We start from the raw sequence: 13213 nt of genomic DNA on the forward strand, positions 1-13213 counted from the left end.
CGGGGAAATAATCGAGTCATTGACTAATCATTAAAAAAAGTATAAAATTGGTGGAGAATCACCAAACAGAGAACATCTCTACTAAATATGTCCTTAGAAAAAAAAAATCTCACAACGTGTTTAACTCTCTAGAAGTAGTAATCCTAAAAAATGCCAGGATTAACTTATATTTCTCATATCATAAACACCACCCTTTCGATCTACATAATATATTCGGTTCTTTTGATTTAATTCTAAAAGATGAATAAAATAGGATACATAGAGTGAATAAATAATTCATACGACATTAGATGTAATAATTCTAATTTGATTATATTCATGATTAGCCAATGACAATAAATTTATCTTTCACCAAAATACTCCACAAATAGAGTCATAATACATAATTTTAGGCATTATTTCAATAATCTCCACCTTGACTATAATTCTCCAATACACTGTGATTACCGATGTACTCCACCTTTCTATATTAAGTCCAAACTATACTAATTGCAAAAGAGGTGTTTTGAGGAAAACCATGCAAGCTTCAAGAGCGTCTTTGCTGAAACCGAATGTCTTGAAGATTTAGTATCTTGGCTTGTATCAATCTAAATTACGAATCAAATTTTGTTGGTCTTGTAATTGATATCAGAAACAATAGTCATTAGTAGCCTATAATATTTACATTAAAAATGTTGAAGTCGTTGGATATGCCTTATAAGTCAAACCAACTGAATGAACATTTATCACAAGTGCATCATCCAATCTCACGTCATCACTAAATAATTCATAAAACTTGCAGTTTTATGTATTGAGATTTCGGACATGTGCATTCAAAAATCATGTTGAAAATTTATTATTGTTCTAACCACCTCATTATGCAACTTTCCCTTAACTGAATAAATATTCAAAAAAATTTGTAGACTGTTGCTCATAACTACAAGTCCACTATCAACTCAGTTATCAGCCGAAAATCAATCGAAATTGGAACAAATGTGATATGAACAACCTTAATTTCATATAAATTTTAGATCTAACAAATTGAAAGGTAAACAAAGAAAAAAGAAAAGCATAAGGTAGGAGAATTCTCACCTTTATTTTTTTTTTTCAATTCCACCACCACCACGTAGGAAAATTCTCAATTGCACCCTATTTAGACTTTTCAGTTTTCATTTGTACCCCAAAATAAAAAAAATTAATAATTTAATTAATTTAATGATAAAATTATTAAAACCAACTAAGTAGAGGGATTGTATCATTATTTTTTTCATTCGAAAAAAACAAATAAATTAGTATATGAAGGATTAATTTGAACTTTTTTCTAAATAAAAAGAGGTCGTTTTAGTCAATTGGGGTACAGACGAAAACTGAAAACTCTAAATAGGGTGTAATTGAAAATTCTCCTACGTGGTGGTGCAATTGAAAACAAAGTCAAAGGTGGGGGGTTTATTCCATGCAACCGTTGCGCCACGTCATTTTTACATCAAGCCAGTGAGCATTTGCGATAGGGAATTTTTTAATTATTACTTTTTTTTTTTTATCATTCAATTTTCCACATGGCTAACGCAGCAAGATTGGTTTGTTGCATGAATGACGTGTGCAATAATTTTTCTAATTATTAATGTAAGTTTGACAGCAGCATTCACGATATACAACCAGAATCCGGCGTTGAACCGGTTCAACCAGTCACACTGGAAATCACTGTCTATATCGGTTTGATTATCAGTTTGGTTTTTAAAATACTAACCCATGGTGACCATGAAATGAAATGGAAATGTATAACGTGATCATTTATTAGGAAAATAAATTTACGTAAGGGTAAAATGAATTTATCTATTTTTGGTATTTTGCCAAAAAAAAATATTGTCTACTTATATTATAGTTTTTTTTGTCAAATATACCATAATTTTTAAAATTTGCCAATTTGATCCATTAGTTGTTCAATTTTAGATAAATGTGCCCAAGGCTCAATTGGATTGTTTTCAAATATATCCAAATATACTTCAGTCTTGGTATATTTAACAAAGATCGAATATTTTATGAATTAAATTGAAAAAAATTAAAGATTATAATAAATTTGGTAAAAAACTATAATTGTGGGTAGATAATTTTTTTTGCCTTTATAAAATCACAAAAGTATTATTTCTTGATTTAAAGAAAGGAATAGTTATTATGTATTAAATAATTATTTTATTTTTTATTCGGTAGATGAACCAAACAAAAAATTAAGAATTTTTAAATTAAGGTGGTAATATTAAGGATTTTTAAATTGAATTGGTAGTTAGATACCAGAGTGTATAAATCGTCATCTTGCGGTCCTATCCTATATACGTTCATCCAACAAAACAAAATTTGTATTAAATATAGTCATTCGTGATGAGGTATTTAGGGGGCGTTTGTTTCAAGGTTGAGAATCGGAGTCGGAATGAGAATCGAAATGAGAAAGAATGAAAATGTGAATGATTGTTTTCATTTTTTGTTTGGTTCAAAATTAGTGTAGTAATAGTAAGTGCATCAAGAGGTTGTGGGTTCGAAACACGCCTCGGTAACTAACAAACTAACAATTAAGACTCGAAAGAATCGATTACCATCTTTGACAAAAAAAAAAAGTATAATAAAAAAAATTATTTATTATTTATTAAAAATATTTTTATTTTTTAAAATATTTTTTTATATAAAGTATATTTTATTTTTAAATATTAAAAAATTATTTTTTAAAAAAAATTATTTTTTAAAAAATATTTATTTTTTAAGTATTTTTTTAAGTATTTTTTTAAAATAATTATTTTAAAATAATTTTTTTAATAATTATATATTTATTATTTATTATTAAAATATTTTGTTAAATTTTGATTCTCATTTTCAAAAGTCCATTCTCATAAGATAAGGTGGAAATGGGTGATTCCTATTAAAAGAGTAATCACATCCCATTTTCTAATACAATTTGATAAAACAAACACAAACATTGGAAATTGTTTCTATTTCCATTCCCTTTTTTTCTGACGAACCAAACGGCCCCCTAACTTAAAAATTTATTTTATTTCTTATTTGGTAGATGAACCACATAATGCATTAAGAATCTTCAAATTGAGTTGGCTGTTATATACCAAGGTGTATAATATGTCATCTTGCGGCCCTATGCTATATATGTCCATCCAAAGAAACAAAATTGGTATTTAAATAGAAAATATAATCATCGAGATAAGAGAACATATATAAAAATATGAAAGCCAGCCATTGAAACTTGGTGAGTATGGACATTAGTGAAACAATAAATAAACAAGTTCAACAGAGTTACAAAAAAGAAAAAAGAGTTCAACAAAGGTGTGCTATATCTTTCTTTATCCAAAGAAAACATAATTCTATTTAAATGTATGTCGAAACATTGCCGATAAGAGAGATATATTGATGCATGATATTGGAATCGTACAATATTGCATATAAAGTTTTTTAGGAGTAATATGTATATTAACTACAAAAAGTGGCAAAAAGTCAGTTCGAAACTTTCACATAAAAAGTGACTTATTCAAAATGGCACGCTAGAAGAAGATCTGAAAAACCCAACATTGCATCTTGCATAACTAGATGAGCCACAAGACAACAATAACATCTGTCCCGATTGATATGAGAAATTCTCAATGCAGAGGCCAAATCCCACCAGCAAACTGAGGAAGCATGACCACCATGCTTAGCAAGGAGGTCGGCCACCATATTACGACATACGTAGAATCTTATTCCAGCCAAAGATTTAACCAACCATTATTCAAAGCTTTTTTAATGGGAAAATTACTGCTTTAATTTCAGCAATAATAATAAAATTAGATCTGATGCCAAAACAGAAAGCATCTCTGGGAACCCTCTCAGAGTTTCTAAAGACACCACTAGTTCCTGCCAAACCCGGTGAACCCGCAGCTGAACCATTAGTGTTAACTTTAACCCAATTTAAAAGAGGAGGATGCCAATTTATTTGAATTATCTTGGGTGCCCTACCTGTTATTTTATTTATATTCATTATGGAAAGGATTCTTAATTCATCTGAATTGTTAAAAGCATAGCCAAGTCTGAAAAAATATGTTTCACGAATGGATTTCCAAATGCTACGGAGAGCAACATGAATATTCGGAGTGCCATTCTCAAAAGGGCAGCAATTTGATGACCGAATCCATAGGACATTGCATTAGTAATAATCTCAATTAGATTACCTGCAGTCAATAAACTCTTCCAAAAAAAATTGAAACAAAGTTCCATATAGAAGATGCAAACCGACATGTAAGAAGCAAATGAGTGTGATATTCTGAGCAAGCATTACATTATCAACAAATTGACAAAAATTAAATACCTCTTTTCATCAGATTATTATCCATAGAAAGATAACCCAGAACTGCATGCCAACATGTCAATGATATGGCAAAAAAGCCTTCCAAATGAAGGACCTCTACATTATTGGCAGAAAACATATGTAAGTACATCTTGTTTACTGACTGAATCACGTCCACAACGGGCTTCCAAATGCAAATGTCATATGTAAAGCATTGTATAACCAACCCATTTTGTCTACAATAGTTAGGCGAGTCCACTCATCGGTCCAAAACATAAGCTTTGAATTAGTTCCAATATACCAATGTGTCTCCTTTCGAAGTTCAGAAAAATAAAACTTAATGGAAGACCAAATTATGGAGCTGAAATAATGTTCCCTAGGAATTCCTGAAGGAAGTAGAAACGTCTGTTTCAACATATCAATGGTGAGACCTTTAGAAGATATCAATCTCCATGCAATCTTGGAAATCATGGAAAGATTAAGCTTAGAAAGACATTTGATGCCAAGGCCTACTTCTTTAATAGGAAGGCAACAAGTTTTCTAAAGAACTTGTACCAACTTACTGTTATTAATAGAGCTTGTCCAAAGAAAGTTTTTCATGCATTTCCCCATACACTACTAGAAAACAGAGAATTATCGACATAATTTTTTTGATTTAACGACGGATTTTAACCTTTTACCAACGAAAAATTTAATTTACCGACGGATTTCAGCCTTTAGTGACGGAAAAATCCGTTGGTAAAATGCAGTTTTCTAGTAGTGATATAAGAGAGCAGAGAAGCAGGCCAACGGCACACCACAAAAGACTGGAGTAGTTAGCTGGTTATAACATATTTGATGAGGTGCAAACGACCTACCATGGAGAGAGTGCGAGCTTTCCACTCAACAAGCTTGTTACAAATCTTATCAGCAATAGGCTTATTTTAATACTAAAGTAGCTTTATTTTTGGTTTGAGATATTTATGTAAACTGGTAATTTTATTTTGAGAGATTTTTGCATATTTTTTTAATATGTGAGGTATGAACGAAAATTGATTTTTTTAAAGGACTTGTGTGCTTAGCCCTTATAATTATTGTGATTTTATTTAAAGTCATATGGTCATAAAAAATTATAAAATGAACTTAACCATTTTAAACACTCTGTTTGAGCCTTAATTAAAGCAAAAAATATTGATACACATTTTTAATATTTAATCTCTTATAGTTATATTATCCTCTTTTTTAAAAAAAGAATAATTATTTTAATTGTATATAATTTTGTTATTATACAATTATTATAAATTAATGATTATCATTTTTTCAGTTTATGATTTTAGTAGTTTTTAATTTATAAATGTATTCTTTAAAATTAAGAAAACTAATTATTTACATAAAAATTATGCTAATTGTTGTAATATTTTATATTATTGAAAACTTATATTTAATTATTTAGTGGTAGATGCATGTTTGATATTTTTTCAAAGCCCACAAATATAAGTCCACTTCCAATTAAAGCCTATTTTATCGAAGAAACTCTTGGACTGGCCAAACCCATTGTGGAAACCATACTCAAAGCCCATTTTATTTGAGTGAAATGAGTAAGTCCAAACCCATTGTGGCAATCATAGAGCACGAAGACTTACTACAAAACTTGAAAAAAAACTAAGGTACAAGAGTTTAGAAGCTTCATCCTGAAGTTCGAGAGGCAACCGCTAAAAGTTCCAAGAGGTTTTAATCGCCATCACAAACATTATAAATAGAAGAGCACATTGACAGACGAAACCCCGAACTACTTTCGAAAAAAACAGCCCCCAACGACAAAAAAACACTCACAAACACTTGTATTTTTTATTTTTTATTTTGTAAATAAATTTACGAGTTTGAATTCAATCTACTTTCAACATTCAATTTTTCGTTTACTTTGACATAAATTGAAGTACTTGTTATAAGGTTAAACAAGCTCACAAATTGCTTGTTCAAAGTCAAGATCACATACGATTGAAATCTGATCCCTAGCACGTCCGCAATTCAATCATTCATTGCTCGATTTTTTTGCCAAAAGAAAGAAAGACGCAACACTTAGTTTAAGTTATTATTTAATTACGCTAAGGTTTGTAGTGATTTTTTTATTTAGTTTAATTAAATAAAACATTATACTAGTAATATTAATAATTTTTGTACTAAGTGTAATTAAAAAATTACACTTAGTAGTATTAATAGTTTTTTATTTAGTATAATATAAATATTAAAAATTATACCAAGGTATTATTATAAATGTTTTACTTAGTGTAATTAAATAAATTTAAAGAGTTATAATATCAATAATATTTATGAATTATTAAAAGTGATCTTTTTAAAGTTTGATCACTAGATTTAACTATATTATTATTAAATATGGTAATTAATATTGAAAAGGTAAATAGTTTAATTTGACATACATTAAAAATTTGGCACAATTTATAAATTTAACATTAAATTTATAAACTAAATTTAATTTTTTACTAAAACTATTTAATTTTATCCGCGCAACACACAGGCATCAATCTGGTTAATTTTATAATAGCAATACCAATTAACTATAAGAATCATAATTAGGCCTCACTTGGTTAAAAAGAGTATTATTTCCGGAAAGTATACTTCACGGGAAGTTAATTACTAAGGAAATTAGTGTGGAGGAAATCAATATTTTTATTGCTTGGTTCACTTAGTAACTTTCCGGGAAGTTGCATTTTGTTTTTAATTAATTAAAATGTAAAGACAATATTACCCTTAATAACTAAATTAACTAAGAGCAAATTACTCTAAGATACCTCACATTTATCATAATTTACAGTTTGATACCCCTTGTTTGAAAATCAAATGATTTGGTACCTCAGTTTTGATTTTGTAAACTATAAGGCCCTTCTGTTAAATATAGGTACTCAATCGTTAACGGAATGAAATGTGAGGTACCAAATAGTTTACAAATGAGGTACCAAATCGTTTACATAATTGAAACTGAGGTACCAAATTATTTATATAATCAAAACTGATGTACCAAATCGTTTGAAAATAAATTTCAAATTATTAACGGAACTAACAGAAGAGTCTTATAGTTTACAAAATCAAAACTGAGGTATCAAATCGTTTGATTTTCAAACAAGAGGTACCAAACTGTGAATTATGACAAATGTGAGGTACCTTAGAGTAATTTGCTCATTAACTAATTAAATATAGGGCTATAATCGTATTTTAATTAACTTAACTAGGGAAGTAGAACTTACCTAGGTTTTGCTAGGGAAGTCATTTTCCTAATTAAAGGGAAGTCAACCTTTCAACTTCTCGGGAAGTAGATTGATAAAAATGAATCAAGCAAGAAAAATATGCTATTTTTTGAAAAGTTAAATTTTCTTATACCAATTAACTATAAGAATCATAATTAGTTAATTATAATAGCAATACCAATTAACTATAAAAATCATAATTAGTTAATTATAATAAATTACCAATTAGTAACATGATAACAATGAAAAAGATAGATGAAAAAGAAGTGGTGAGGGTCCCAAAAACCAGCTAAGTCTTTATCCTTCCCTAGTCACAAATATTTGCCTTTAACTATGACACCCCTCGCTTTTCCCCAACTTTTTCATTCTAAATTCATCACCTTTTCCTTTCTTCAATAATTCTTCCATCATAATTCCCTCCTTTTCATGCACTTGCCCTAACCCAAACCCCCTTTATTCTCTGCCATTTCAACCTTTCTTTTTCTTTTTCTGTCAAGAAAATTCCACTTTCCCTCCAAACAAACAGCCCATAAACATCAAACAGAACCAACAAGCCAATCTGTCATCTCTTTCATTCTTTGACTACTCCACTCACTTTCTCTCTACCCAAACAACAGCTAGAAAACAACAACAAAATGGCAGAGTTTGATTATCAAGAACTCGTTAAAGCAACTCAGAATTTCTCTCATTCAACACTTATAGGCAAAGGTAGCCATGGATCAGTTTATAAAGCCATATTATTTCAAGAAAACAAGATTCTTGCAATCAAGAAATCATCCATTGGCCATGATCATGTCTCCAACGACAACATCAAGAAACTCGACAACGAAATCTCCGTATTATCGTCACTACCTCCCAATCCAAACATAATCAAATATCTCGGTACGAGCATACAACAAAACTACAAACTCCTCGTGATCGAATTCATGCCGAACGGTTCACTTCAAGAATTACTGCATGCCACTAAAATTCCACCACCTTCGTGGTCTAAACGAATCGAGATTGCGTTACAGATCGCGAAAGCAATACATTTTCTCCATCAAAGCACTCCCACGATCATTCATAGAGATATAAAGTCAGCTAATATCTTATTCGATTCAAATTGGAACGCAAAGTTGGCAGATTATGGACTCGCCGTGTCACGAGTCGACTCATCCAACTCATCGAGTTACTACGCGACTCAACCCGCCGGTACGATAGGGTATATGGATCCATGCTATACTATACCAAGCAAATTAAGTACTAAAAACGATGTTTTTAGCTTTGGGGTAGTGTTATTAGAGATAATTAGTAGTAAAAAAGTGATTGATGTGAATAGGGCAACAACTTCAATAGTAGAATGGGCAATGCCACTAATTAAAAAAGAGAGATTAATGGAAATTTGTGACACAAGAATTGGACTGCCACCACAGTATATTGAGGGCACGATTAGGTATTTATTATATGTGGCTGCACGTTGTGTTTCTTGTAATGAAGAGAATCGGCCATCAATGGGTGAAATTGTGATGGGCATGAGCTTTGGTTTGGTTGAAAGGGTGAGAGTAGAACCACCTAGTACGAGTTGGGTTAGCCTAATTAGGAGTTTTATGGCTATGAGAAGGAAAAAGAAATTGGCTAAAAAATGCCATAGCCAAAAGTTTGAAGATTATAGTGATATTACTAAAGGGAAGGTTTTGTTGAGAGAGATTTTGGCTGATATTAAGTAGGGATAATTACTATCATCTCTCCGAGGTTCGGTAAATATTATATTTTTCTTTCAATATTTAGTAATTTTTTTATTATATTTCAGTGTTAAATAATTTAATGGAAATTTCAGTAATTTAATATAGAGGTGTGCAAAATCAAACCAAAATTTGGTTTTTCTATTCGGTTTAGTTTGATTTTAAAATTATCACATTTAAGTTTTAATACAATTTGAACTGAAAAAACTAAAAATGAACCAAGAAAATCAATTGGTTCGACTTGAAACGTCTTATATAATTGTAATTTTAGTTCGATTCAATTATAAAAAATTTGATTTGGTTCAAACCAATTGCACAAATTCATTTTTGGATATTCAATAAAAATATTTTTTTTTTCAAAATTTTGGAAGAAAAATTTGGTATTATATGAGAGATGGTAGTAATTATTCTAATTACTGAAAAACTTTGGTAATGACTGAGTCAATTAATTAAGTTGGCAGAGTTGAAGAACTGAGTCAATCAACTCGGCTGGGTCATAATTTACATTTTAATTTTCTTAGGGAATTATATAGAGTTTCTAAGTACTATTTAAGTTACAATTGTGGAGTGCTATTTTATTGAATGTGTTTTTAAAAAGAATGAACCGCCAAACAGAAGATTCCCAAAAGTTGGTGGATGAGGAATAAAAAGAAAGATTGGTTTGATGGAGTGTCTATTGTGATGTTTATTATACTATACTATTTTTCTTTATGCCTTTTTATATATTGAATTGTTATTTTTGTATAGGATATAATTAATGGATTTTTTTAAATATTATTGGATCATTTTTCTCTTTACCTAATTCTTTTGGAAATTATACCAAATTATGATTGTGTATTCATACATTCATAGTTACCTATTTTTAAGCTAAATATTTTTGTACGGATATTAAGAAACTCTTTTTTCTTTATCTAGATTGAAATGTAGTGATACCAAAATAATTATTGTTGCCGGAAAGATTCGCACAAGGTTTTATCAAATAATTATAGATCAATTTGTATGAATACAACAAATAAATGCTTTAAATAGCGGGCTAATAATCACCCATGCACCCTGATCTTTAACTTTCACTAAACCCCCTAATCTTTCAAAATGGTCGCTAATGGCGGCGGTCATTCACGGCCTTTATGAACAAAAATACCCCTACCCCCGTCTTTGTTTTGGCGGCTGTCATTAAAAGAAAAATTGGCGGCGCCACGTCAGCTAACACGTCACCAAATTACCCTAAAAATTTAAAAAACCCAAAATACCCCCAAATTAATATTTGATAAAAAAAATCTAACTCAAACCAAACCATCTATTCAAACTCAAACCACCACCCGACCCAACCCACCCACCCCAAACCCACTCACCCCCTCCGATCGTCTTCTCAGGTGAAAAGACGACTAGATCCGGTCGTCTTCTTACCTGAGAGGACGACCCTACTGCTCGTCTTCTCACCTGAGAAGACGACCGAATGGGTCGTCTTCTCGTCCTCTCAGTTCGTCTGAGAAGATGATATGTTCATCAAAAATATATCTGCTTGGATATGTTCTTAAGAACATATAATCTTTTCTTGAAAACAGATTTTAAAATCTTTTCTTGAGAACAAATTTTGAGAACAAATTTCAAAATATGTTCCTTAGAAGACAATTGAAAGGCGGCGACGGTGGCGGATAGGTTGGGTTTGATTGAATGTGGTTGAATTTTGGTTTGATTAAAATATTTTAGCGGTATTTTGAGTGTTTTTTTTTTTGGATATTTGGTGACGTGTAAGTTGACACCTGGCCCCACCAATTTTTTTAGAATTACAGCCGCCACAAAATAAGGATATGTTTATCCATAAGGACCGTGAATAGCACCGCCACAAAGGTCAGGAGGTTTAGTGACCGTTTTGAAAGAATAGAAGGTTTAGTAAAGGTTAGGGTAAAAGCCAGAGTACATGAGTAATTATTAGCCTAAATAATTAACATTGAAAGTTTTAAGGCTAAATTAGGTTCATTTGCCAAACTTAGAGACTAAATCGATAGTTTAATTAAATTTCCATTAATTTACTTAAATAATAATTTTAGCAAGTTAATTATTACTGATAATTAAAGTGGATTTGTGAGAGCATCTCCAATATATTTTCTTATAAAATGATACAGGTCGATCTTTAAGGGGTCGCCTGTACTGTTTTTCCTGCACAAGTAACAAATATAAGCTCAAAGGACCTCAGGCTTGCTCAGCCTGAAAGCCACTCCGATGCTTAAGTCAGAGAGGGTTTTTTGGTAGGTAAATGAATGTAAGAGTATTTAAGTCTGATTTCTGCTTACCCTTCTCAGCATTCGGTGGCTTCCTTTTATAATGAGTTTAAGGCGGTGGTTATCTGGTAAATCGTGGGTTTGCCCCACGATTATTGATAATGGTGAAGGCACGTTCCCGATTATCCCGGGTAGTGGGTGTCAGGGAACGGAGTGGATGAGGTCGCCTAGATGGCAGACCTGGATGAGTCCGCCCGAGACAGACATGGGCGATGGGAGATTTGGAGACTCGTTGGGCGAGCATAGCATTCGTTAGGCGATGCTTGGAGTTCGAATATTATTAGGTCGGTATCAGATGTCCCCCCCTTATAATCTTGCTAAGTCAAAGACTTGAAGCGCCAATTTTCAAAATTCGAATTTCCGAAATTTTCGAAACAACTTGAATTTCAAACGTTTCCTGCAACGGTTACGAATCTGAAGCGTTTTTTGACTATAAAAGAACGCGACTTTTGGTTTTCCATTGATTATTTCGAGGAGTTTCCTGCTGTCAGGCATTCGAGTGTATAAAAGAGGTACATATTCTTTAATTAAAAGTTTTTTACTCTTAATTTTTCTCTCTGATTTTCTGTTAATTTTTCTCTCTGATTCTGTATTTCTGTTGACGTATTTCTCCAGCCAGGTTTTCTTCGAGTTACATAGCACCAGACTTTCTCTTTTAATCAGTAAGTGGCTTAGCTATTTTTGTTTGTCTTCTTGTTTCCTTCTTCTTGTTTGCCTTCAGATAGTATAGGATGTCTACATTAAGGATTTCAATGTCTTCCCCTTCTTCTTCCTCTTCTTCTGAGAGTTCTGCCAGTGACCCTACTTACCCTGCTCCTCTTGCCACCCTTGTTGAGTTGTCATCTGACGAGGAAGGGTTGTCTCAGAAGGTGATCCCTGATAGTGAGGAGGGTGTTGATGACAGAGGGCCAGAGGGCGAGGTTCCCCTTGAGGACGTTGGTGGAGATGAGGGTGGAGATGGTGAACTGGGTGATGACGAAGGAGACGAGGAGGATTTTGTTTTTAAAAGGCGTAAAGTCTCCTCTGAGACATCTTCTAGTAAGAAAAAGCCCTTGTCTGAGTGGCCTATCAGTCTGGGTCAAGAAGCCCTAGTTTGGATTAGGGCGAGGTACGAAATTCCCCCCTTCATCAGCCTTCGGATTCCATCTGAGGGTTCGGCTGTTAGCCAGGTCTTGAAGGATGATGAACAGTTGCTTTTTGTTGACGATTTTGAGGCGGGTTTGAGGCTACCACTCGACCTCTTTACCCAAGAAGTGTTCGATAATTTTAAGATCCCCTTGGGTCAACTCCATCCTAATGCCCACCGTCACTTGACCGGAGTTTTTATTCGTGGTCTCCAACTGAAGAGACAGGTGGGCTACGAGATTGTTAGGGCGATCTATTCTCTGGGGAGGAAGAAAAGCGACGAGTTCTTCTACTTGCAACCCGGGAGATCTCCCTTCACTGGCCTTCCCAATTCTTTGAAGCGGTGGAAAGGTAACTTCGTCATCGCCAAGAAGAAAGGGGGTTGGGGCTCCATTCCGAACGTTTTTGTGGAAGGGCCCCTTAAGTTGGAAAAGGCGAACCTGAGCGAGGTTGATAAAGAGACGTTGCGTTTGCTTCGAGGTGGCGCTAAGGTGCACGTAGTGAATCTGATAAATTCCTACTTCGGCTGGGACCAAAGTGTCGCCT

The 13213-nt window shown here is 32.5% G+C and overlaps 1 protein-coding gene across 1 annotated transcript; it reads left to right on the forward strand.

Annotated features, from left to right (window-relative positions):
• The first annotated feature begins 7901 nt into the window (after window positions 1-7901).
• On the forward strand, window positions 7902-10057 carry LOC126659875 (serine/threonine-protein kinase-like protein At5g23170). The gene has a single exon (XM_050353196.2). The coding sequence runs from the start codon at window positions 8175-8177 to the stop codon at window positions 9243-9245; it is 1071 nt and encodes a 356-aa protein (XP_050209153.1). The 5' UTR covers window positions 7902-8174; the 3' UTR covers window positions 9246-10057.
• The last annotated feature ends 3156 nt before the right edge of the window (window positions 10058-13213 follow it).

This window comes from Mercurialis annua, linkage group LG8 (genome assembly GCF_937616625.2).
Source record: "Mercurialis annua linkage group LG8, ddMerAnnu1.2, whole genome shotgun sequence".
Taxonomy (NCBI): Eukaryota; Viridiplantae; Streptophyta; class Magnoliopsida; order Malpighiales; family Euphorbiaceae; genus Mercurialis; species Mercurialis annua.

Excerpts from the sequence above, each read along its gene's own strand:
- LOC126659875 (XM_050353196.2), top strand. The coding sequence starts at position 8,175 with ATGGCAGAGTTTGATTATCAAGAACTCGTTAAAGCAACTCAGAATTTC.